The 24,757-nt window shown below is 43.6% G+C and overlaps 2 protein-coding genes across 3 annotated transcripts in view; both read right to left on the minus strand.

Moving 5' to 3' along the window:
- Nucleotides 1–2,589, minus strand: part of vcana (versican a) — a 62,047-nt gene extending 59,458 nt beyond the window's left edge. The window contains exon 1 of the mRNA XM_076730558.1: nt 2,505–2,589. Within this exon, the coding sequence (XP_076586673.1) occupies nt 2,505–2,589 (85 nt within the window). The remainder of the gene's footprint in view (nt 1–2,504) is intronic.
- Nucleotides 1,462–24,708, minus strand: LOC143321344 (DNA repair protein XRCC4-like). Of its 2 annotated transcripts, none has more exons than XM_076731643.1 (8): nt 24,638–24,708; nt 19,865–20,006; nt 18,893–19,083; nt 9,758–9,924; nt 9,018–9,182; nt 7,913–8,013; nt 4,891–5,023; nt 1,462–3,109 (listed from the first exon to the last, which is right to left on the minus strand). In XM_076731643.1, the coding sequence occupies exons 1-7, from the start codon at nt 24,653–24,655 to the stop codon at nt 4,899–4,901; spliced, it is 909 nt and encodes a 302-aa protein (XP_076587758.1). In that variant the 5' UTR covers nt 24,656–24,708; the 3' UTR covers nt 1,462–3,109; nt 4,891–4,898. The 2 variants fall into 2 exon arrangements, with proteins under 2 accessions (XP_076587758.1, XP_076587759.1); XM_076731644.1 differs by having other exon boundaries at nt 24,571–24,667.
- Between the last annotated feature and the right edge of the window lie 49 nt (nt 24,709–24,757).

Below are 24,757 nucleotides of genomic sequence, written 5' to 3' on the forward strand. Positions count from 1 at the left end.
AAAAAATGAAGAGGAAGCAGTGTTTAATTTGTTTATTGCTCTGCTAATCGTAAGTCAACGCTATTCTACTGAATACCAGAATCTGGATGGTTGCGGTGCAGTAATCAGAAGTGGCAACATACACCAATTGGTCCAACATGTCTGAGAGGCGAGTAAACTGTTACTCATAGCAGCAAATTTGATGATACACTCGCAAGTAAGTTGTCATCTTCACTTTTCAAACATTGCTTGTGTGACGGCAAGTTGTTTCAGACATTACAGCGAAAGGCGGTGAGCAGTGAGAGCAGAGCGCAGCAGACAAAGGACGCTCTGTCTGGCTGCAGCTCTGCGGCGGGAAAGCTGGAAGACTCCTGTCATTTCCCTGGATGATGGGAAGCCTACAGGTGCACGCAGTAAGTGAATGACGATGATAAGCAAGTGACTGAACGTTTAATTTCAGCCAGGCACAGCCATCAACGCTCCCTCACAAACCCTTTCAGCTGCGCGGGGTGCTGCAAAGCATGCTGGTCTAGAGTGTCCTTGCTAGAAGGCCTTGTGGTGGTAACTCCAGGGTTTTATTCCAAAATGCTACGCAAGGTGAAGAAAATCAATAGACTGACAGGAATTCAACCACCAATACGAGTTACACAGGTGTGTTAGTGCAAGTGAAAACAGACAGAAAGTGAAACATTTACCAACTTTTAACATAACTGTTGATCAGTCATGATTTCATTGAAACTAGTATGTCTGCATGTGTGTATGCTAGTACGTCTAGCAGTACAGCCATACTATAGTAGTAGTAGTAAGTAGTATTTCTTGTCAGCTGGCCTCATCAACGAGGCCCTGGGCCTCACTGACACATTGCACGTATTCTTTTTTCTTTATACTCTTATTTGAGAATATACATATTTTACAGATTTTAATTTCTGCTTTCCTGACTTCTTCACTACTTGTTGTTTTGGCTTGAATTATTCATTCTGACCATTAGGCCCCACAATGCCAATGGGATTCTGACAAGCCAACACACAGCAAGTTCATCCATTGGGTCTTATATTATTTGAAATTATTCAGTATTATTAGTTGCTCTGGTGTAACATTGAGTTCTACTAATTTGTCCACTCTGTAGGCTGCAGTTGCTACAGCTCATGCAAGATAATTAAAGGTTCTTTATTTTTAGAAAAAAGTACTTTAATAATTAAATTCTCATTAGAAATCAATATTCTCCAGGCTATCAAATTCTTGCTAGTAATAAAGGCTTAGTCAGGGAACAGCACTGTATTAAAAACCATCTTCATCGCGTTGATTTAAACTGCACAGAATAAAAGCTCTCGTGACAGAAGCCGTTCACGTGTAAGATGAATGAACACGTCGTGGCTCTCAACTTAATTCATCTGATTACTCTCATTCACAAAATGAATACTCCTCGCACGTGTTTGTATCTTGGGCAGTGGCATATGATTTAGAAAACGCTGAGAAGGTGAAAATATTGCAAAGTAAATGTTTATTTAAGTCACGTTGAAATTAACATCTCGTGGGACAAGATTTCACAACACGTATTTACCCATAAAACATCTGAAAGACATTTCACATAGTAAACAGGACTTTCTCCTTCCTCTTCTTTAAATAAATTTAAAGGGAACGTTTGTCATATTTAAAATCAAATAAAAATAAGATGCATTTAGAATATCTTTTAAATAAGAGAAAACAAACACCAGGTTCTGTTCAAAATAAAGAAACGTTTGCGTTTAATAACTGGGCATGCTCATCCCTGGTGAAACACTCAGTGGACTCTCCTCATCTTTCCCACTTTGTCTCGTCCTCCATCGCACGTTGCCATGCGCTCATCTGTAATTCATCCTTAGAAACTGATCTGCACTTCCCTTTATAAAATACCTTATTGATGGGATGCAGAGGAGAGAGTGTGACATTCCTGTGGGGATTACTAAACCAGCAAGCGCGTGTTGTGGGATTATCCTGGCAGCCACCCGTGGTCCTCAGCAGACATGTAGGTATCATCAGAATCATAAAAGACAGCAGGAAGGTCCAGGAGTCAAAGGTAGAATGGTCAGATAAAGACGCTGAATAAGTCTCCATACGTTCATTACTGTCAGTGTGAAGACACACTGTGATGACCTCAGGACCTAAAGCTGGTAGCAGAGGTAAAGGAAGAGGTGAGGAGGTGAAGGCGGTGAGAGACAACATAACCCTATTAACCTTCTGCAAAACACCCCTCAGGTAGTTCGGGCCACAGAACATCCACAGAATAAAAGGGCAGATGAAAACGAGAAAAAAGGGGGAGGGCAAATTATTGTTAGCGAAATGCTGGTTTAGAAAAGGGAAATGACAGAGATGGCATACAGTTTATTTTCATAATGAAAAGAAGGAGGAAAACATCAGCAAGACATGATGAATAAGCAGCAACAAAGCAGCTTTGGTGCCTTGGTGGTGACACCCTGTTTTCTGGGTGTAGCCTGTTGTCCCTCAGTAGTTGTTACTCTTTCTCTGGTCTCACACAGAGCCAAGACCGAGGGGCTTGGAAGCCAAATTCGAGCTCAGGGCGAACTCTTGAGAGAAATTGCTTCCATATTCCTGGTCCAGATCCTCTACCATGCTCTCCAAGTCATTAGCAGCAATGGCATCAGTTCTCGAGGAGGCACTGGAGGGCGTTAAGTGCCCGTTACGTTATCACATGACCGCTGTCGCATCTGGGCAAAGTCTCGGTGGCAGCAGCAAAGGGAGCACGCGGACTGGAGCGTTTGGGAAAAGATATCATCGCTGCTTGTTTGTCTTCTGATTTATTGAAGACGAGAGACACGCAGCGAGTCTCTCGTGAGAGCTGTGGCAGGTAACTGTCACAGCTAAAGCAAACCAGATGGCAGTAACATGCTTCGGCTTTCTGAAAACTGCTTTCGCAATCTGGGACCAAATCTGGCATCAAATCTGGGGACATCTCCAGGACACTGTTGCCTGGTTGTCGCTGTTTTCCTCGTGCGTATCGAGGTGAGGGCTGACTAGCTGAAAGTTGCTTTCCATAAAGCTGGACAGGGATCAACAAAGCTTGTTCATCATAACAGCCTCAGGTTTAGGGATTTAATCACGTTCATGATGAGCCCTGGATGTCAGCTATTCACTGAGGAGGAGGAGGAGGAGGAGGAGGAGGAGGAGGAGGGTGGAGACAGGGGCAGGGACAAAGTGGGGCAAAGGCAGCAGGGAACAGAGAGAAGAAAGGAGGGAAAGTTAGAGGTAATATATAATTTGCACTAATAAAACAAACAGCACATAGTAAATACTGTAACCCTCAATATGGAGACGTTCCTTTGGAAATACACTTCAATATATTGATATGAGCTCTGAGGCTGAATGATATCATAATATCAATAAGTTCATGCGAGTTGTTTAGATAGAGAAAAACAGGTTTTCTCTGGTCAGTTGGTTCATTGCTTCGTCGGTCTAAGCGACACTACACACTGCAGTCATGTTCAGTTTATTTGCCAGCCAACACCCAAATGTAAGCTGCGGGAGGATGTTATGAAGATTTCAGATTTAAAACAAGTGTCACTCCAACAACAACAAGAGAGGTGATCAGCTGACCAAATGTACCATCGATGGACTGACAACATGATGACAGCTGAAGGCTGATATTACTGTCCCAATGCAGCCACATGATCTGGAGACGCCACTGTGTGAAAAGTACTCATTTGTGTATTTCCTGACGATATTGTGCATAATTGTGATAGATGTTGCTTTTCAGACTTTGCTTTTGCAGCTGGAGCATTCCAACGTCAGTCTGCACCCGATTTGAGTTGTTAAACTCCAAGAAACTGTGATCATTCTCTTGCAGTGAGTCAGTACAGTATGAGGACAACACGCAGCTGCTGAATGCAGACAGACGGCACAACTTTGTGCGTCTGAGCCGGACGTTCAGGAGACACCTCTGAAAAGCCAAACATTAACAGAAGCTGATTTATCTCTTAAACCCTGTCAGACCACCAGTGAGTCCATCTTTAGAAAGCCATGTTTTTAAAACGTTCACACCCATTGAAATGTCTCCTGAATCCTCCCATGGGGAAATCAGAAGAAGTGATTAGATAGAAATATGAAATATCATTGTCTGTTGTTTCTCTTTTTCTTAAGTGCGTTTTAAAAACTGCAAACACAGCATGTCTCTTGCATTTAACCCCTATTTCTTAGGAGGAGATGGCAACTACTCTTGAGCATCTGGAGACCAGCTCCTCATCAGAGACCAGTGCTGTGGTGAGAGGCAGCATGAGGAGCGCCGTATGACCCTAATGAGTAATGCAATCATTGCTGTAAGAGTTAAATCATCATGCACAAATGCGCAGAGCCCAGAGCGGACGCTGGTGGATGCTGGGAAGTGTGCATGTGCGGTTTTTTCTGCAGCACAAATGATGACGACAAAATGATGATTCACCCTTTGTTAATGGGAGGAGTGGAAGATAAAAATTCAGTAGGGCACCCCACATCTGTTACTGCGGTGGCCTTTCAGACGCTTGTCTGAGTGCCGAAACTGAAGAGAAGTCATGAATGAAGCTTGGGGGAAATGAGAAAAATGTTTCAAAGGCCCATAAAACTAAGCTTGAAATGATTTTCCCCGCATTGTTGTAACTATGGTTTGGGGCCACCTGGAACAGTTTATTATTTCACTGAACGAAGCGTGGAGACAATGGAGGTCTTCATCTGCAATGTGTAATCATCTGAATTTCTCCTGAACGTTCCCATCTAAACTCCTCCAGTGATAAGCTTTGTCTTTGTGCTGCTACTGTATGTGAAGTGAGGCTTCGTCCAACAGCTTCATGAACTAAAAATGTCAGAAACGCAGGGAGGCAGTGGTGAAAACAACTACGATACCAAATATGGCCACACATTGGTTGCCTTGGTTATCTGACTAACCTGAGATTTTATTCCTGCTCACAGCTCTCCGGGCTCAGGGTGTGAAGCAACCTCCGCCTTCGTCTCGGTTGCTCATCTTCGTCATCAGAAAACGTCTGGTCCAGAGAGATGCCATGGCACACCAGATCCCGACCTGTGCACAACGCATGCAGCACACACACAACAGTTGGAAAAGCACCTCTGCTGCTGTGGGTTGGTGTTCATTACATTTCTCCACCGCTGGACTCAAACGCATCAAACAAATGCCTCTAAATGCCTGCACACTGATGCCTTTGCTTGTTCCACATTTTTGGCATTACTTGGGGGGGGGGGGGGGGGGGGGGTTCATTCCCAAAGCCCAAATTCTCCATCTTCATTGCTTGAACTGATTCTCCATCAGTTTCTTTTGGGGCGAATCTGTGGCAGTTTCTGGGTTCAACTTGCCTCAGATAACCTTTGTCAACCCTGGACACCTTAAGTCCTGCGACCTTTATCGGGAATAGAGATCTGGCATTCCACACAAGCCCGGTCACACTCAGAGAGAGAAGAATCGTTTACATACGGACGGACATACAAACACACCTGTTTGCCCTTTAACACGGCTGCTAGCCTGTTCGAATTCAAAGATCGACAGATTGAGCCGTCGTGTTAGACAAAGTCAGAAGACTTGATTAGGAGAGAAAGCTTTTAATGCGAACGGTGAAGTTAATGCTGCTGTGAATATCCACATTAAAATGAATGAAGAGTGAAGGGAGTCTGGCATTAAAGTCCATCTTTTTCATTTTTATCCACGTCTTTGTTCCGTCTTGGCACTGACACCTCGTCTCAGATACTCCCTGATCGCCTAACTCACGCTGCCTCTCTCCTCTAATTCCATTCTCATTCTTCCATCTTTATCTCTTTTATCTTCAGTCACTCCATGGTGAGTGATGTGCTTCCCATGTTCCCACAATCAGATGCTAAACCTGGAGGGAACAAGTCGAAGAGAATCTGTTCTTTTGTCTCCGATTCTGCTCTGTCATTACTCTCTCTTATCAGGCCTCGGCAATATGAAAACACACCCTGAGGCACGAGGGTTAACTGGGGCCAACCATGTCAGAGGGGAACCGTGTAGCCCGCTATGACGGTGTAGCTTGGGTAGATTTCACGATTGTGCAAATAAATCATCAGTTTGCTATTGCACAGTTTCTGATCTGGGTCAAACGGGTGGAGACTCAAAATGAACAAAACAAATGTCAGCGAGATCTCAAATTCACCACCGTTTACTTACTGCATGTGTTTACTGAATCTGTACACACGAAAGATTGTTGTGGCTCATATTGTATGTTTCATGTGCTTGATTGTGACTGTGGCTATGAATTAATTGATTGCTGGGGTTACCAGACAAGGTTGCACAATATAAACAAGAAAGGGGTAACAATGCATTAGGCATCCATTAGCCTATCGTAACAGCCACTGACATGAATATACTGCTTGTTTCCAACACGGTGGTTCAGGCCAAGAGAGAAACGCCCAGAGACTGATTTGCTGGACAGCTGAATTAGTGTAAGTACTACGGCTAATTTGGAACGCACACGTGAAATGCTAAGTAGCTCAGAATATGGAGAGAAGAGGGAAACAAATCCATCAAGGCGTGAAGATAAGAGAAAAGTGCCGGGTGATTTTCACTGACAAGCTGACACCACAAGAAGGCATTGTAAAACCCTTCTGGACTGCAAACAGCGAAGCGTGTGAGCCAAGACCCTCACTGCGCAATCCACAACCTCCATCCATCTCCAGTCAGGCCACGCAGGCTGGGACAAAGAGCGGGGAGGGAGTGTGTACATGAGTGTGTGTGAGTGAAAGCGCACCAAATGAGAGCAAACAACAGAACCTGCTGAAGTCACCGTAACGTCAAAGTGTTTTGCAACTGTATTATCGTCTTGGGAGGGAGGGGAGAGTTTGGCTCCGAACACAAACACAGCCATTGACAGCGATCGGTAGGTTATCCCAGCAGATTGCAGCTCTGTAGCACAAGGGGGGTATGACTCAGCAGATGTGACATCACGCCTGCTCTGCATGATGCAGGAAGGGGAAGACCACCTCATGGCTGGCCGTGTTGAAGCAATCACGGCAGACTTCACTGGGTGGGTTTATGACTCACTGACGAGTGTTTCCCAGAACCCGGCTACCCGAGGGTATACTCTCTGCCTGTGTGTGCTTTCAAGTGTACGTTAAAGCCCCCCGCTTACATAATCAATTACATTCAACTGTCAAGTTTATTGGACAGTAAAAGCCATTTGAGGAAAGCTTAAAGTCAAGAGTTTCACCTCAGAGTCTGCATCGATACTGACTCACATCGTGACCTATGACATCACGAGTACCAGGAATGGGCGAATTTTGACATGTTCAATACGTGCACACCCTGCTCCACTACAACACCACGCATGTGCAACCAAAGTGTAGCAGTGGAGCACAATGTGTGTGTGTGTGTGTGTGTGTGTGTGTGTGTGTATGTGTGTATGTGTGTGATGGCATGTCACTGTAAATGCAAATCTCCATCTAGAGAGGAAGCCTCTGAGGACTGAAGATTTAAGTGACTCTGAAAATTCACATCCTAACGAGTTCAGCATTTAGCTTATTTGGCCCATCATCATCTCCACCTGACGCATGTCTTATCTGGTAGCTTTGTGCTCTGATTTAACATGCAGCACTAGAATCATCCTAATCTTGTCCCCTGAATCTGCACGTTAACTCAAAAACACACAGCTCAGTGACAATTCTCAGCTGCACTGGTTAAGTTCTGCCTCACCCCTCGAGAAAAGCCTTTGTTATTTCATTCTGAGAGATCAGAGGGCAAAGCAATGTTTCAATCTATTTATTAGAATTGATATTACTGTTGCAACATATTCTGACGCAGGCAAAGATGAAAACACTTGTTTTTTATTATGTTATTCGTTTTTTGAGATCCATTTAGCAGAGGACGGTTACTTAATGGGTTTAGGAGCAGTTTTCCCTCTGGAAAAAAAAACAAAACCCTGCACTCTTAACACTACACACACACCAGTGATGAGGATAGTTGCCTCCTGAGATGGATGGATGCTCTGGACCGTTTCCTCTCCTCTGTCCTGGCTACCATCTTCACCATGAGTTGTGTCATTGTCACTAAAGGAAATGACACAAGTTTGAGAGAAGAGAAAGTGTTTCATGGAGAAAAAACAGTGTGTGAGAGGGAGAGTGTGGAAAAACAAAGACAGTATCTCATTTTTCTGTGCTGGCAAAACCTTTGTGTGATCATCGTTCAGTATTTCATATTATTAACCATAAGGGACGGCGGCGAAGCCAGACACATGAGTGGCGATTATGAGTAAAACCTTCCATCCACACACTGCGCCCTGCGATGATGGAAGGTATAACACGGACTTGTAAAAAAAAAAAAAAAAAAAAAAAAAATTAGCCACCATCTGTGTTCTAGCCAAAGGTGCCAAAGGTGTGTCACACACATGGCAGCACTGCGCTGACCTGCCTGGAAGCAAAACTTGGAAGTGAGCGACGAAAGCAATGACCTGAATATGCTGATTTACTCTCAGTGCTAAGCAGTAAAACAGTCAGAATCTGTACCTTTTTTGGTAACTGATCAATTGTCTACGTCTGTTTAAAAAAAGAAAAAGCCATTTGTTGGTTCCAGCTTCTTAAATGTGAGAATTATCTGCTTTTTCTTGCTTTACATTATAGAAAATTTTCATATTTCAACAAGACATGTGATGATATGACCTTCGACCGGAAGCTGTGAGGCGTGTTGTCAGTTTTCTGACGCTTTATAGACGTGACGTAGCGACACCGACCATGAGGTGCAGCCTTATCCACTGACTCTGTTGCTTTGTTTTTGTGTATACGTTCAGGTTGCTTTCGGTTTAGGGTTGAAATGTTAATTAGTCAAACACGCTGTGCCTTGTGAATATCCCAGTGCGACAGAAAAATCAGTGTCTATCTGGTCGCTAACATTTCATTAGACCCAGACGTTCTTATAATGACCACACATGTTTATGAAGAAGTAAACGCTGTGTATAAAATATGAAAACATGTGAGAATCACAGAGAATAAAATACATTGTCCTGCATTTTAAAGAAGCAAAGCTAGCAGAATTAAAGAAGTCATGCCATGCTGACCTTCGTCTCCCCTCCTCGTCTCTCTGCTGGTCCCTGGTCTGTTGGAGCTGGCGGACGGCATCGTGCAGGCCTCTGATCTTGGACTTCTTCTCGTTCAGCACCATGACGAAACGTGAGTACAAATCCGTCTCCAGCGTCTCCTTCTCCTGAACCTGCTGCTCCAGCCTGGACAGAAACAACACACAGACACCAATGCGTGTGCGAAAACATACATGCAAGCACTGGGACTGTGTGTGCGCTGGTACATGGACACACAAGCATACAGGCAAATTCTGTCTTCTGCGAGTCATTGGCTAAGAAGAACGATGCTGATGCCTCGACCCTGCACCAACATAAGTCAAGCAATGAACGAGCAGAAAAATCGATCTGAAAAGGAGCATCAGGAATACATAAAATGAAGGACATACAAGTGAATCATTTGAAGTTAGTTCCCAGAAATCCCAAGCCCAGTTTGAGAGACTGGGTGGAGCCCTCAATACTCTCAAATGGGTGACCAGTAATGAAGTCATACTGGGTGACTGCTGTGCATATAAACAGATGGCAGCGTGACTTAAAAAGCAAAGCGAGCTTGCATGCAAACAAGACAACAAATACCAGCGCTGACCATCTTAAGAAAACAATTAGATTCCATCGTGGTATTTTCCTTTTGAACTTGACGTTGCGCTCCATCTCATATTCTTTCATGAAGACACATTTTAATCGAGCAGCACAAAGCACAGGGCGGCTTAGCTCATCCTTACTGTCTGAGTACTCTCTGGTGCTCCTCTCTCAGCCTGCGGTTCTCCTCCAGCAGCTTGCAGTTGTCCGACTGCAGATCCGCACTGCGCTTTAGGGACTGGCCAATCATCTCCCGGTTCAGCTCTAGAGGGTCTGGAGCGGGCTGGAGGTCCACAGAACCCAAGTGCACCTGAAGAAAGGAGGGAGAGGAGAACAGAAACATCAGATCATATTTAAGGTGACGTTTTGTCTGCAGACTGGTGGGCTTCATTATTCATAAACAGTCGATAAGCTCAGCAATGTGGGAGGACGTCAGTACTCTTCTCTGCAATGACAGGTGACAGTTAAGGTCGTTCATGGCACATGGTGGGGATAACCTCGGGGTGGCCCCCTTTGAGCATGCCCGACTGGAGGAGTCGACGGGACAGATTTAAGACTACGTGTCCCAGCTGCCCCTGGAGTACCTGAGGATCCTCCAGGAGAAGCACGACTGGAACCCCAATCCTGACAAGCAATGGGCGAGAAAACTGAAGCGTGGTTTAATGGATTTAAGGCGATAACCTGATGCTCAGCTTCCAAAACCCGCTTACAGTAAAAAATGAGTAAGAATTTGCACCTCAGCGTCATCCCAAGAAGCTCAGCAATACAGAGGTGCAAAAACCATGACATCAGCTTTTCTCTGAAGCAGGAGACTTTTTAAGATGATGAGGTCTTTTCTTCTGTCCAGGAGAAATACAGATTGAATTCACCGGTCACCAGTAAACTATGTGAGTGAGCACACAGTTCCCTCTCTGCCGCTTTGGAATCACAGGCAGGCTTCAGGTGTAATAAAACATTCCTCATTGGGTTTGCATTTTGGCACGAAATCACAGAGCGGGGCTGAGGCTTCGCAGCGGACGACAGACAAATGCGGAAATTTACTAACATTTAGTTGATCTGTTACATTTTCTAAATTCCACTGCAGCGCCCCAATTTTACATAAGCAGAACAGGACTAAATCTGCAGCAAACAGCTCTAAAGAAATAAAGAATATCTTTGTTTGCCTGTTGCCTCGGAGATTCTCCCATGCACACAGCGTACTGCCCATGAAACCAGAAGGTGATGAGGTGCTAAATCTTCACTGAGCTGCGTTGAGGTCGCAGACCCACTGTAATAAAGCCGCCATCTTCAAAAGCTCTCATAAAATGCTTGTCATTTTTGTCCCGGGCTGATGCTGTCCCAGCAGGCCACACAGCTGTTTTCCCCTCCGCTGGTGCACCTGAACGTGCTTCAGTGAGTGGACATTGGCTGCACATCGCTCCCACAGCCTCACCGCCTGAGTCCGTCTGCTCCCATCCAGCCTCTGTTCTTTGACAGTCTCATTCTCTAAATATTCAAATGTTTCTCTCTTTTCTTCTCCTTTGTTTTCTCTAACAATACAAACTTTCCTGCGAGGTTTTGAGCATGAAATACTTTTACTACTATTAAATGAAACAAAGAGGAATATTCAAGTGAAAATGTTGAAGATTTTCATTTAAATAAATCTCTGTTAAGTCACCATCTACTACCAAACCAGGAAGCACAATGGTGATTCAGCTTATGGCCCACAGGTGAAAAAACAGCGATATTTATACATTTGCAGTGTTGCAAACTGGGTGTTGGTCCTCTCCCAGGTCATGTCATTTTTTCAGGAGGAGGAATGGAACAAGAAGGAGGTCATAGTGAGCTGTGAGATGAAGAGCTGCAGGCGACAGGCGGCACACTTCTCAGCACGGTAGCCATTTTTTGGCTGACTTTTCTTATTAAAATGACAATAGTCTGTTTTGCTGGCCTCAGAATTGTGACCTGTAGTATTAAACCGCATTACCTGTAACCACCAGAAACTACAGGTGTCACCAAATAAACCAGAGCTGAATCCTCAAGATTGTTACTTTAACTCTATTATCTTCTGCCAAATCCTTTATGACATCAGCCACATCAGCGGCTAAAATCCTAATAACACTATCAGGTCAAAATTTTCACTTATCCAGTGACACATCAAAACATCTACGCTGAATCCAGACATTTGTACAGATGCAGGTCTACATGGTTCCAGGACCATACATCCTCATGGCTTTGGTGATCCCCTGACTCTTTCTTTTAGTGTCACCATCAGGTCGGAGTTTTAATTTGTCATTTACATCTAAACGTCTATAAAGCGACATGACATTTCAGACTCAGCTTTACTTTAGTGCTAATTAGCAAACGTCAGTATGTGAACACGGTAAACATTACACGTACTACAGATCAGCACGTTAGCATTACCACTGAGTGCTGTTCCTGAGTAGAGTCTCACAGAAGCACTTGCATACTTTAGACTCTTAGTCGTCTTTGCATGTGGTCTCCTTCTTGTGTTCTTTAAGGCCCTTGAACAGCAATAACCTTCAGTACATTACCCCCCTCTGCAAATGCCTTGGCCACACGGGCTCATGTGCATCCTCACGTGCTTTTTGAGGGTCAAATAACTGCTAAAAGACCCTGCTGTCAATTTATACATGTGACATCAACATAGATTAAGAGATAAATCTGTAAAAATCTCTTGTGTAGTGACATGGCTACTTGGTGCCAGAGCTCCCAATAATGCTCCGTCAGATCACAACAAGGGACTCAGTGATTTAACATAAGTAAATTTAATAGGACCTGGATACAGAGGAGACCACCCAGTATCTGAAGAGGATGAGGTTCCCCAGAACTCATAAAAATCAAGAGCAACATCAGGACGTCACAGTGATCCAGCGCAGGCCCCTATCAGGGATTTAGAGGAAATCTGGATGACACTGAGCACCTCAACAAGTTGACATAGCTGTAATTCAGTGTTTGCGCAGGAGAGTCCATCATTCACAAGAAACGGTGACATGAGTGTATGCAGAGGCCCAGTAAGCATGGCTGCTGTTCGGCTTGGACACCACTGTGAATTTGAACAGCGTGCATGTCATCGTGTCCACTTCAAAGACAAAACTACTTACAGTAGACACACATTACTGTCTGCATGCACACATGCCGCTGCACATTTAGCCAGACGTGACAACTGTGAAAGCTTTGATCTTTCCTCAAACCTCCCCTCCATCTACTCCTCAAAGCCCTCCTCTACCTCTTGCTACCTGTGCCTAAATCTACGCTGCACTCAAAGAGGAAAGTCATTGTGCAATAAATCAGCCACGTGAGAAAGGATAATGTGAAGGCTTTGGACTCCGACATGCTGAGTGCACTAACACTTGTTGAATGTTGTCATGTCCTACATTTACTGTACGAGTCTCACTCCACGATAATGACTGGGGCTTTGTCAAACTTTGTCATCTAAGTTTTGCCAACTAACACCCTTTAACACCATAAATCTTCCTGACCAGCATGTTAACATGGTATTACCAGCTGAAGACACAAGATACACAGATCTAAACTGTGGAAGCAGAGCCCTTATTTACCGGATTAACATTGGAAATGACACTCGGCTGCTGTTTATTTCTTCGGCTCCTTCTTTTAAATACCAAAGGTTGTGCGTTTCACTGTCTTTACTTTCCGGGTTTCTGAGAGGACCTGCTGCAGTAAACATGTCAATTCCAGATCGCCAAAAGTTTACCTTCAGCCTACTGTGCAGCACGCAAAGAGGAAGGATGCACTAAACAAGATATAAATCTGAGGATGGAAGCAAGTGGCACGCTCATTTTTTACGCATCTGTGAATGTTTTTTTATTGATTTGAGCTCCTCGTTGAAAGACAGAAACAGGCTAAAAAGCTCCCTTTATTTTCTCGAGCTTCTGCTTCTCTCTCGAGACACGGGGCTAAAGTTAAAGGTCAGTGTGCACACTGCTGCCAGCCTCTGCCAAGGTGTGGGAGGTCAGACTGTTTGTCTGTGACCCACGACCCACTGCCACATTTTTCTCCTGTGCTACTTGACTAAAACTACAATAAATAAGAAAATCGTTCATGGCTGTTGTTTCAGCCTCCGGCAACATTTGACATTTGCCTTTTATATGACAGGGTGGGCTAATTTTTGACATTTAAAAAAAATCAATGCAGCTCACACGACAGCACAAAGAAGAGGAAAAGTCATCTGAGGAAAAACTTCATGACCTTGCAAACATTGAAAAATCAACGTTTTGGGATGAAACATACGGTACACAACATCAAAAAAACAGACTAAACAAATTGAGATTAAAGATTTGGCAAAATATGTGAACGCAAAGTCTTGGTTTCAGGATAAGTTTGTCCGACTTTACAACATGGTCTGATGTGTGTGTGTGGTCTAGCTGTTTGTTTGTGTGTGTGTCTCCAGACAGCTAGCCAGACCATAAGGTCGAACCCGTGGAGAAGGGGGGACGTAGGTGTGGCGGACAAAGCCAAAAGAACACAGTCCCACTGAAAATGATACCATAACACACTGTGGGCACAGAGGACACAAAGCTTTCCTTATCACACCGTCCAACACATTGCTGGAGACCAAACCCACCATTTATTCCCATGGATCAGAGGACAATAACCCCCATTAATTAATAACCAGTTATCAATAATGATACAGGAAGCTGGCATCATTGAAATTCAAATCTCTGGCATATTCATTTCTCTCATTGGCTAAGAAAAACTCAGAGTAATGCATTTTTGTGTTAAGATTATTACTTTATTTCACGCAAGATGTGAAAATAATATTGAACATATCCATGGCCAAATCTTTTCTCTGTTCTTTTACTATTTGAAAATCTGAGGGAAGTGAGTGGGTGAGCACTGTGTGCACGATGACAAAGGGACAGTGTTCAGGGGTCCAGGGGTGCTCAGTATGGGAAGTGTGGGCACTGAGCAGAGATCAGCTTGTCCCATCAGCTCCCTCGTCCGCCTTGCAGAGGCGTGAGGCCAGATAAAGAGCAGGAAGTGAGGGGCGACAGCAGCCAGCCCATCACCGATAACATGAATGTTCCCATAAACACATGGCATGCTATGCTACAGCACCAACTTAAGAGCAGACGGTAAATCCTTGAAGTGCTTCATTTCACTTCAGTATCTGGCTACAGTACCGGGTTCAATGATGCTTGTAGCAAAGCAGGAATGCCTTATTAAGGTTCACTCACACTGATGTTGTAAGCACCAACCAGACAGACAAAGCAGAGCCGAGCCAGCTGTGAGGTGGAACTTGCTGCTGGTGACAGCAAGAGAAATGCGTTGGTGGATCTGACTCTTCAGTGTGGTCAGGATACAAATCTGGCGTCCAGTTGTACCACAATTTCCCAGACATGAAAAGCAGAACAAAAAACTTAACTATAACTGTAAAAGCCAAACATGTAACCAGTTTGTCCTAATTGCTGCTTTTGATGTTTGGATGATTGCAGATTGTATTTTAGTTTTTTTTCTGAAACCACAATAAAAGGATTTTGGCCACTTCATGAAAATCTTGTGGGCATTTTTGTTTGGGCCTATCAAAGCGTGGCCACTGTTAACATTAAATAATGTCATTAAAAAGAAGGGTCTCAGTGTGAAGGCAGATGGTGTTCTTTGGCATAAGCTTCGAGATGATGCGGTAGAATATCACATAGGGCAGACGCTACGTTACAACGGTTCCACAGAGGCAATGAAACAAAGAGTCAATCAGCTTCCAAAATGTCAGGATTTGCTGCTCTTCTCTGTTTTATTTCATTGTAAGCCGAGAATCTGTGTGCTTTTTGACTTTAACAATGAAAATCTGTCGCAGCTCTACATGCCAGTATGACAACGGCTTCGACACAGCAACGAGTAGCTTCACGACTGATCGAGAATCAAAGGCTGACAATCATTAGTCTATACTGGGAAAACTTCTGTATTGTAAAACCAGAAGGAAACCCACATCAAAGGCCTCATACGCTGTCATTTATCTCCAGGTTTTCTAGTTCTTCTCCAACTTATCATTATGAAACATTCTAAAAACGGTCAGCTATTAATGCATTTTATCTGTAATGCTTTGCTTTTGGCACATCATATGGATTCCTTCCTCACTGAATAAACTGTATTCCATTTACAAATACAGTATTAGTGTTTGTAAATAAAAGTGATATATGCAAGCCGTTAAAGCTGCAAACACACTCACAAGCGCATACTTTCACACTTCAGAAGTTGGGATGATTCAGTCAGAATAAGAAAATATTTACCACTGCAGTCAAATTTGTGGCTGGCATCGTGTGGTGCAGCTGGAATCCCCCATGAACTGTAACGCTATTCGACAAACATAAGATGTGGAACAAGCAGAGTCACAGTCATCCACCCAGACTCATCCAGCGTCAGGAGCCGGGTCCAGATCTCCTGAAGTCCTAGTGCTCTTCAGAGACAGACTGATGGCTGTTTTAAAATGACAGGAGGCCTCTGGGCCGTCATGCAGCTTGTCACAGCGCTACATCACGCATTTTTTAAAAAATCCTGCACTTTTTAATCAAACGAAAAGAGAGGCAACAAAGGCAATAACTGATTGCTGTGTTAACCACAGTGGAACTGTGTAATCAGCTCATGTCAGTGAAGTTACAATAGCTGAAGTTGTCATATTTGGGAGCCAAATCGAGGCAGTCCTAAACACACATGCAGGATCGGTTAATTCCCCTTCAAGGCTCCAAGTCCTGAATGTGAAAGAACATTAAGTGTCTGGATTGACAAGTGTTGGTACTGGAATATTTACTTTTCCACCAATGACAGATTGGTCCTTAAACAGACATTAAGGAGGAGATAATGTCTGACTTAGTCATGTTAAACACCTGCTTAGTATTAGTTTTAACAGCAAACACCCAAATTACATTCATCATTACACCTTCTGGGGTCATATTCATAAAATATTAATGTCAGGTTAAGTTCACCACCTGGTTTGTCTTCAACCTCCTTTCTTCTGTTCCCGAAGGAAACTCGCCTCACTTTTGGTCATTTCTGCACCCTGAAATTATCTGGCTGGGAAAATATGTTCCACTTTTTCACCTCTGACGTGTTCAAAAAAGAAAAAAAGGCAAACGAGGGAGAGCGAGGGAAAAAAGAAGAAAAGAAGCAGGTGTTGGACAAGGGTGGTAGTTTGCACTTAATGCGAGTAGTCCCCCTGGATTCTTAGATGTGTGTCTACCACACACATACTGCACACTCTAATGATGGCTGTCAGAAACAATGTGAGCATGGATTACATTTTTAAAAAGCACACTTGGGGCTGGAGCGATTTGGGCCGCTGTCAATCATTTTGTGTGGTCTAGTTGCTCCTTTTGGCAACGACTTTTCCCTGTACAAAGAAAACCCCACCACACCTACACAAAGTAAGAGAGTTCATTTCTGTCCTGTCAAAGCTGGTGGATCTGTTTAACTTGGGAATCTAAAAGTCAAACGATGGATGGTGACAACATGCACAGGGAATAAGACTGAGGCATGTTTGACACAGAGCTCAAAGAGGCATCAAAAATGCACTACAGATGATCTGGTATCAATAACCTATGAGTCCATTTCTAAAGACCTTGACCAACTGTTGTAACCACTGGGGACGTCCCCAGTTTTATCCCTCCTACGTCTCGAGTAGTAACACCAGTCAATCATTGTTTGTTTTATTCTGCATTAACAGATAAACTGAGCTGCATCCATTCTCTCTACACTTTATAACATAATTTCATGACTGAAATATGGGATGTGATTACACGAGACAAAGACACATCCTGCGAAAATAACCATTCTGTCAAGTATGGCACCCAAAGACGGATAGCCCTCTAAAACAAACACTTTGTCTGCACGTGTCCGGACATGGACGCGTGCATACATATGCACACTTGTACACACTGGCAGCACTCATAGAGACAAAGAAAGCCGGGGGGGAGTCTGAGACAGAAAGGAAAACAGCTCTAATAAACTGTTGTTTAACATTGTTAGATGGGGATAGCCCTGTCCATAAATCAGGCTTTTACGGTCCGTACAGCGTTCCTAACCCTCTGGCCCTTTCCCTCCGTTCTCTACCTGCACAGCGGTCCCAGGACCCTGAGTGACCTGTTCCCTGGAGGGGACGGCATCGGCTCACAGTTTGGAAGAATAACACCATGAAAAGCATCGTGACCTATGCGCACCGCCTGTCACTCACTCTGAACTGTGTCAGAGTCCCCTTACAGCACAGGGTACAATACTTATCTGTGTCCCAACATTTCCAGCTTTTGTCAGGGACTGTTGCATGAATTCAAAAAGAGGGGAACTGTTTGTTTGCGTTAACACAAGACACCTTATCATTTAACAAACTTTCAGTTTACGAGCTGTGGCCATTAGAAAACTACTATGCCGTTATTGGATGACTGAACAAACAGAATGATTCCTATCTGCGGCTGTTTCCACAGGGGCCTGAAGGCAACCGAGCCTTTCTAATTCTGCTACAATAAACCTTATCTTTTAAACAGCCCCCTGTAAAAAATAAGACTTCCTTTCTATTTTGTTGCATGTCATTAGATGCGTTTATCCTCAGGGAACAGCGACATGAGGGAAGTATATGATGTTGTGGAATTCAAGGGTGAAGGACTGATAGCTCTACGTAGAATGACGACTCTCTAAAATTGGTCTATAACAGATTCCTCAACACTTGAGTTTCAAACTACCCACTTCAGTTCATGAGTTTGCTTCTTTCAGACGCTTCATTGCCCCAAATCCAGTTTCAGCAAATATCATCCAACTACAGAGGCACAGCACAAGCAGGTTTAGCGCTGCAGCTTCAGTCCAACCTTGTGTCGTATGCTGGCACTTTAAACTGCAGCCATGATGATGTGCTCCATCAGTTTTGATTCATGTGCATCCTGCAGGTAATGTTAGGGTGACACGATGAAATACAATCCAGAAAGGCCGGTTGAAAAAGAAATTCATCAGTTTGAAGGTTTGTCAGACGCTGAAAATTTATCTCAGTGACATACTGTACATTACACGTCAACAAGTGCGAGGCTAACAGTAGAAGCACGGCATTGATATTATAACGTAATCAACCAGAAATGTGCACTGAGACATATTTGCTTGGTCAGCACGTTGGAGGACGTTGGATTGGATTAGCGGGCCGGGTTCAACTTTATTTCCAGATTACCCTGCGTTTTGTTGCCGGAGCCCTGTCTACCTGAACACAGTTTAAAGGTGCTACTTTAAGGTCATTATACTCTTTTTAAAACCTAAAAACATAAAGGTTTTTTTAAATTTTTGCTCACCGAGATGTCATTACAGGTCTTCTGATATGAGAGATGACGGTGATCTGGAGTGAGGTGGAAAGAGTACACCTCCTTCTCGCCTCGTCTCCCTCCTCCTCCACCTCCTGTTAGTGCTTGGAGAAGATCCTCAACATATTTCTCCTTTGTGACTCCGATATCGTCGGCTTCCCTTGTCACCTCGTCTTCTGAAACTGCACACAGAAAAGGCATTTTTCTCATTTTTGCATCATGTTAAAGTCGTACAGTTGAGAGAAACTGGACAGCGGGCAAAGAGGTGATAGCAGGGTGCAGAGCAAAAGTCTAAACATTAATTATGTAGTAATGCATGGATGCACGTGAAAGCGGATTTAAAAGGAAGCATGCAGAGAAACCAAGGGGAATGTCATCAGCTGTTGCACAGCTGCTCACAAGGGGTTGAGGGTCCCAATTAACACATCAAACACAGAAACACAGACGACCCAGAAGCCCGCACATAGCTGTCACAACCCCATCTCTACCTGTCAACTCTGCAGATGGACAGCAATAGAAAACTAGGGAGCAGTTATGTTCCAGGTGTCCTTCAAGAGAAAACGTGCTGATGTGCATATGTAACCACACACGCATACACGCACATGCATGCACGCACACACACACAGAACACTGACTTGCACATACAAAGACAAGCCTTGTAGAGTTTAATCTACTTTATACACCTGTAAGCTGCAGCAGCAGAGCGGAGAGGGACGATGAAACAAAGTCACTGCTGTCCCTCTGGTTGAAGGACCAACAGTTACAATATTATGAGATGGGGTTCAGCCAGGTGCCTGCACAGTTCAGACAGTCTGACGAATGGTGACAACCCAGTCGAGTCAATGGTCGAACGATGTCGGTCTTTGCAGTACATATGAGCAGAAATTTCTGACAAACATCGCCTGAGAGTAGTCCTCGATTCTCAATGTGTTTTTGTACTGTTCGTGTATTGGAAATCAATACCTTCTCCGATCCATGCTGAGTTCCCATCGGTGAGAGCTAATGTGAATCCGGCACCCAGATCTACGGCCCAGTCCACTCGCAGGAAGTAGGGGGCGTCTGAATCGGTAGTTATAGTGATCTGTCGGACTGCGCCACTCATGCCCTGCAGAAAGTCAAAGATGGGAATTAAGAACCTCTTAACAAGGCACCTTTATGGTTCATTTTTCCTGCAACGTCCCATTGCAGCGTGCTCAGGATAATTCAAAGGCCTGCTGTTAGTATTAAGCTCTCAGACCTCCTTCGAAGACAGACCTCCAGTCACTCCATTTTGATGTTGTAAAGTTGTGTTAGTCTTCCAGTTGCATCAATGTGCTTCATTGTTTAACTACTTGGATTTGGTAATAAATGTCCCTGTGCATGTCTTCAATGGGGGTCTCTCTGAGTCAGTGGAACCACATGGAGTTTAACAGGTTTTGGCAGGTTTTTGTGCAGGAGTGTGGTAACTGACCACCAGCGAGGTAATTACACCCTGTTAAACACAAGAAAATTACCAAAAAGGCCCAGTTGTTTTCTGCTTCTATTCAGCATGTATATTTATCCAAAGCTCCAAAGCATGCATATTTCTTAAAGTGACTCAAACTGCATCTCATGAGTTTGCAGAACATGATTCAAGTCTGGAAGCATCCACCTGAGAATGGATTGAGCTCGATTAAGCTCTTTAAACTCACAATGCTTTGTAGCAACATTAATTCAGAAGCTGAATGAACCAATTTCTAACCTCAAACTTATTAAGATGGATAGTTTGGGAGAAATAGGACATTTCCAGAAGAGTCATTATTCTTGAAAATGGGAAGCAAAGACCGATGACAGCCCTGCAAGTCATTCATCACACGAAAGACACTGGTGTGAGTGAAGGAGAGAACTGTCAATCATCACTGGCTACAGACTAACACATCTCAGGGCTGATGGTCATGCCAGACCATGGTGAGCACAGAAAAAACCTGTGGGATGCATGTTCTTAGAATTAATATGGAAAACAACTCATTGTTTGCCAATATTACACTGTTCAATGAGCGCACTGAGCAAGCTCGTTTGGTAATGTCACCTTGCCCTCAGGCCCTCAGATGTCTTGGCTAACTGACTGACTTCAGTATTTAAAGTTTAGTCTCCTGCCAGACACAGAAGTTCAACAGATCATTTACAAAAGATGCTGATCTATGACTTACAATATAATCCATGAAATTGTTCCATGAAAAGTCTTTTCATTTTAGTGGCTAAACATCGTTTTTCTTCGCAAAGGGCTTGAGAAACTTTTACTTGATTACGGATGTCCAGGCCAGAACATGTGATTACTGCTTCCACGTGAAGCGAGAGGTGAGCTGGATATCTTCCCTGCTTAACTACAGGGCAAGGCGTGTGGAGATGGAGGGAAAAGGACAGCTAAATTGGCAGTTAGCCAAGCTGGACATGTTTGAAAAAATGAAAATGAGCGCCTTCGGTCAACGTGCTATAAGTTAGGACGTGACAGCGAGGTTGTTTTTTGGTATTCTTCCTTTGTGTCTTCGACCATATACGCTGACAGAGCAGGTGGTCAAGGTTACTCAGAGTGAGATATACAGCAGAGATCTGACACAGACATGCACATGCGCCCTCTCCACACATGCACACACACCAGTAAAGACCCTTGCAACAGATTAAAGCTGACCCTTTGTGCTTCAAGAGGGGGTGTGGCTGGACGAAGGGGCTGAACGAGATGAGGGAGCTGAAGGGTTCAACTTTAACCTCATAAAGTGAGCCCAGCTACTCATTAGTTACTGTAACATCTGTTGTGCAGGGACGATGACCCTGTGGTAATGACAGAAGGACACTCCAATTAAATAAACAGCGCTGTCTGTCAGGAATGGAGACCTGCGCGGACCCCTCAAAGCCAGTCCCCAAGTCTTCCTGGTCAGTTACTTGATCAGCAGACACAATCACTAGAACGCTTAAATCATCAACCAAACCTCCCTGAGAGCTTTGACACTTGGCCTTTTTCCTCTTTCCTCTGTCATTTCTTTGCTCAACGTTTCATTGTCATTTCATCAAACTGCATGTGAAAACTGCAAGGCACAGCTATCTGCAGGAAGTGCTAGGCATGAGTGACAAAGAGAGCCTCTAATTAAACTTCTTGTGTCTTAAATGAGGAGCTCATTCAGAGTAGAAGAATCAAAGGCAGTTAACTGTCTCTTTTATGGACGCTGACAAGAGGGCCATTCCTCTCACTGTCCTTTCACTGGACTTTCCCCTCATGCTTTCTCCAATACAACGGCTTCAAGATGAAAAGGAGAACTCTTTGGCTAGTCAAGTGCCATCATAATCAGTCAGGGATTGAAGCAGTGCTGCCCTCCACAGCAGATGACTGTGCCAATGGCTTTCATTCATTATCATTTCAAGGGAATGGATGTCTTAAACGGCTTGACAAACAGGGATCAAATAAATCAAGGCTTAAAGGCTAAAAATCCATCTGAACTGGCATAAACTATGACCACATCAGAGACAGGATTAGTGAAGTGACACATGCCTCAATGTAAAGATACTGTAATTCAACCATGGACGCTGTGATATAGTGCTCATACTCCATCTTGTGCCGTATGACAAAATGTGCCTTCTCTTACATGCAGACACATTTTTCTGAACTCACAGATTAAAAGACTTTTCGTCACCATAAGCTACACAAAGCATTTGCGATTGGTGACAGCAAGTTTCAGACCTCTATCCAACATCACTAGCCATGTGTCTTCATCCTGGGCTACGTGGTCAAAATTAGCTGTGATGACACTTTTAAACCACCGGTTGACAAATGAAGTGACAACAGAAGCTGAGCAACAAAAGCACTAATGCTGGCAGCATAATTCAGCTCAAGAAGTTGGTGGTTTGGTTCTGCAAGCCAACATAATAGAGTCCTTATTCACGGAAAGTTTTGTGCAATAAATCAAAAATTTCCATCATTTAGATTTGACTGAAATCACACAAGGAATAAATATTACCTCAGTCAATAACACATTCAGAATACAAACTGTAGCACCAGCTGTCTGCAAAGAAAAAGTAATCTGCAACCTACTGGAACAAAGTGAACCACAGCCGGGCAGCAATCAAATCAACCTCAGCTCTGCATTCAAACCATTGGAGAAACGACTATTTTCAAGAGGGCAATCCTTTTAAACAAACATACGCTGTTCGCCCGCAAGGCTTGTCCTCCTGACCTCAGCTCTTCTGTATAATGTTGTACACAACAACTTGCAAACCCTGGATTCAGCTGCACAATAGCAGGTCATTTTCACATCTCCAATATTCACACAGGAACGAGTTAGAGCTGTGAAAAGCTAAGCCACGCTCAGTCACAAATGTAAGGCCACTCTCAGTGAAGATTACGGTTGTGTAAAAGCACAGAGGACAAGGCACAAAACAACCTGCGACAGCACAACACCAGTAATGTAATTAGCCTCACTTTCATCCCCATCTGTCATTTTGTTTTAGAGTCAAAACTGTGCAGAAATGGAAGTGATCATTGTCCTTGCAGTACTTCCAGTATACTTTCCCCACCATCAAATTATCAATGTGACACAAAGGAGTTAGACCTGATTTCACCTCTCACACAAACAGAAAAGGACTGCACACGTCAAGCCTTGATTCGACCTGAGTAACCAGGCATGCATGTACGGCGCTGTCGCCTAAATTGGTCAGTGTTTGCACTGTAAACTATAAAACTTAATCACATTAGGAGGAATGCAAGTCTGTTTAAAGCTGACACTTGCTCACGTCTTGCTCTTAAAAACCAGACTCTCCATTCGTAGATTTAGCCACTTTTCACACCAAGTGTTCATCCTCACTCTTGTAACAAACTATGCGATATCATATTTATGTGTGGTTTGCAATCTGACAGATTTTTTTTCTTACATGAAGAGCTTTCTAGGAGTGTCTGCGAAGGAAGGGCCGATGGGGATTTATGAAACATGGTTTAAATGCAATCAAGATGCTGTCGTGGCTGGTTAGAGGGAGGAGGGCTTCATTGTGAAAACTCTGAACGGAAAGTGGACCACAAAAATTTCAGTCTTACGTCAGCAATAGAGAACAAGATCTATAAGGCTATCGACCTATAAATAAGTCAAATTTCTCGATTTCATTTAGACTAACGGATATTTTAGAAAACATTAAAAACAAAAAATAAAGCGAAATCTCAAGTTACCAGTACCCAAAGTGACCAACTGCCAAAAATCCAAAAGAATTCAACTTATATTTTCGCGACACAGGCAAATGAAAGTTAGTGTACCAAGCAGTAATCATCAAATCCGTATACAGATTTTTACGTGACTGTTATCGTGAATGTCAGATTAAGTAATCTTTGGACTACATTTGCTTTAAAATACACATATTCGCCTCTCTCTTTTTGTCATAATACGTGAGAGTATTAACATTATTATTAACATTCACGGCTAAATTACACCAATATTTCATCTTCCGGGTTCGGCAAGTGCTAACTAGCTACCTTGCTACTACCTTCACCAGTGGAACAAAGTCTAATGGTAACAACGAGTGCAGGTAATATTCCTTTAACGGCACGGCGCCGTGTCTTAACGTGTGCCGCACTGTATTCGTCCTGCTTTTAATTTACAGTAGTTTTCTCAACAGTCGGAGTAAATCTGGTGTGGGTACAACACTTAACATATACATTTTCCGCAAAGACTTACGGCATAGTATGGCTAACTACTGCGACGTCCGAACGAAGCAATTTTTGTATGAAAGAGAAAACATTACTTGTCTGTCTGTTGTCATTTCTCGACAAACGTTTCAATCTTCGACGCTCGTGTTCTCAGCCAATCAGCAAATGAGGTTGTGTGGCGCAGTGCGTAAATACGTAAATACGTAAATACGTAA

The sequence above is a fragment of the Chaetodon auriga genome, chromosome 5 (genome assembly GCF_051107435.1).
Source record: "Chaetodon auriga isolate fChaAug3 chromosome 5, fChaAug3.hap1, whole genome shotgun sequence".
Taxonomy (NCBI): domain Eukaryota; kingdom Metazoa; phylum Chordata; class Actinopteri; order Chaetodontiformes; family Chaetodontidae; genus Chaetodon; species Chaetodon auriga.

Excerpts from the sequence above, each read along its gene's own strand:
- LOC143321344 (XM_076731643.1), bottom strand. Across the intron at positions 9,925-18,892 it reads AGACCTGTAATGACATCTCG|GTGCACTTGGGTTCTGTGGA; the intron begins GTGAGCAAAAAT and ends TCCTTTCTTCAG. Across the intron at positions 9,183-9,757 it reads CACCAGAGAGTACTCAGACA|GCTGGAGCAGCAGGTTCAGG; the intron begins GTAAGGATGAGC and ends GTTTCTGTCCAG.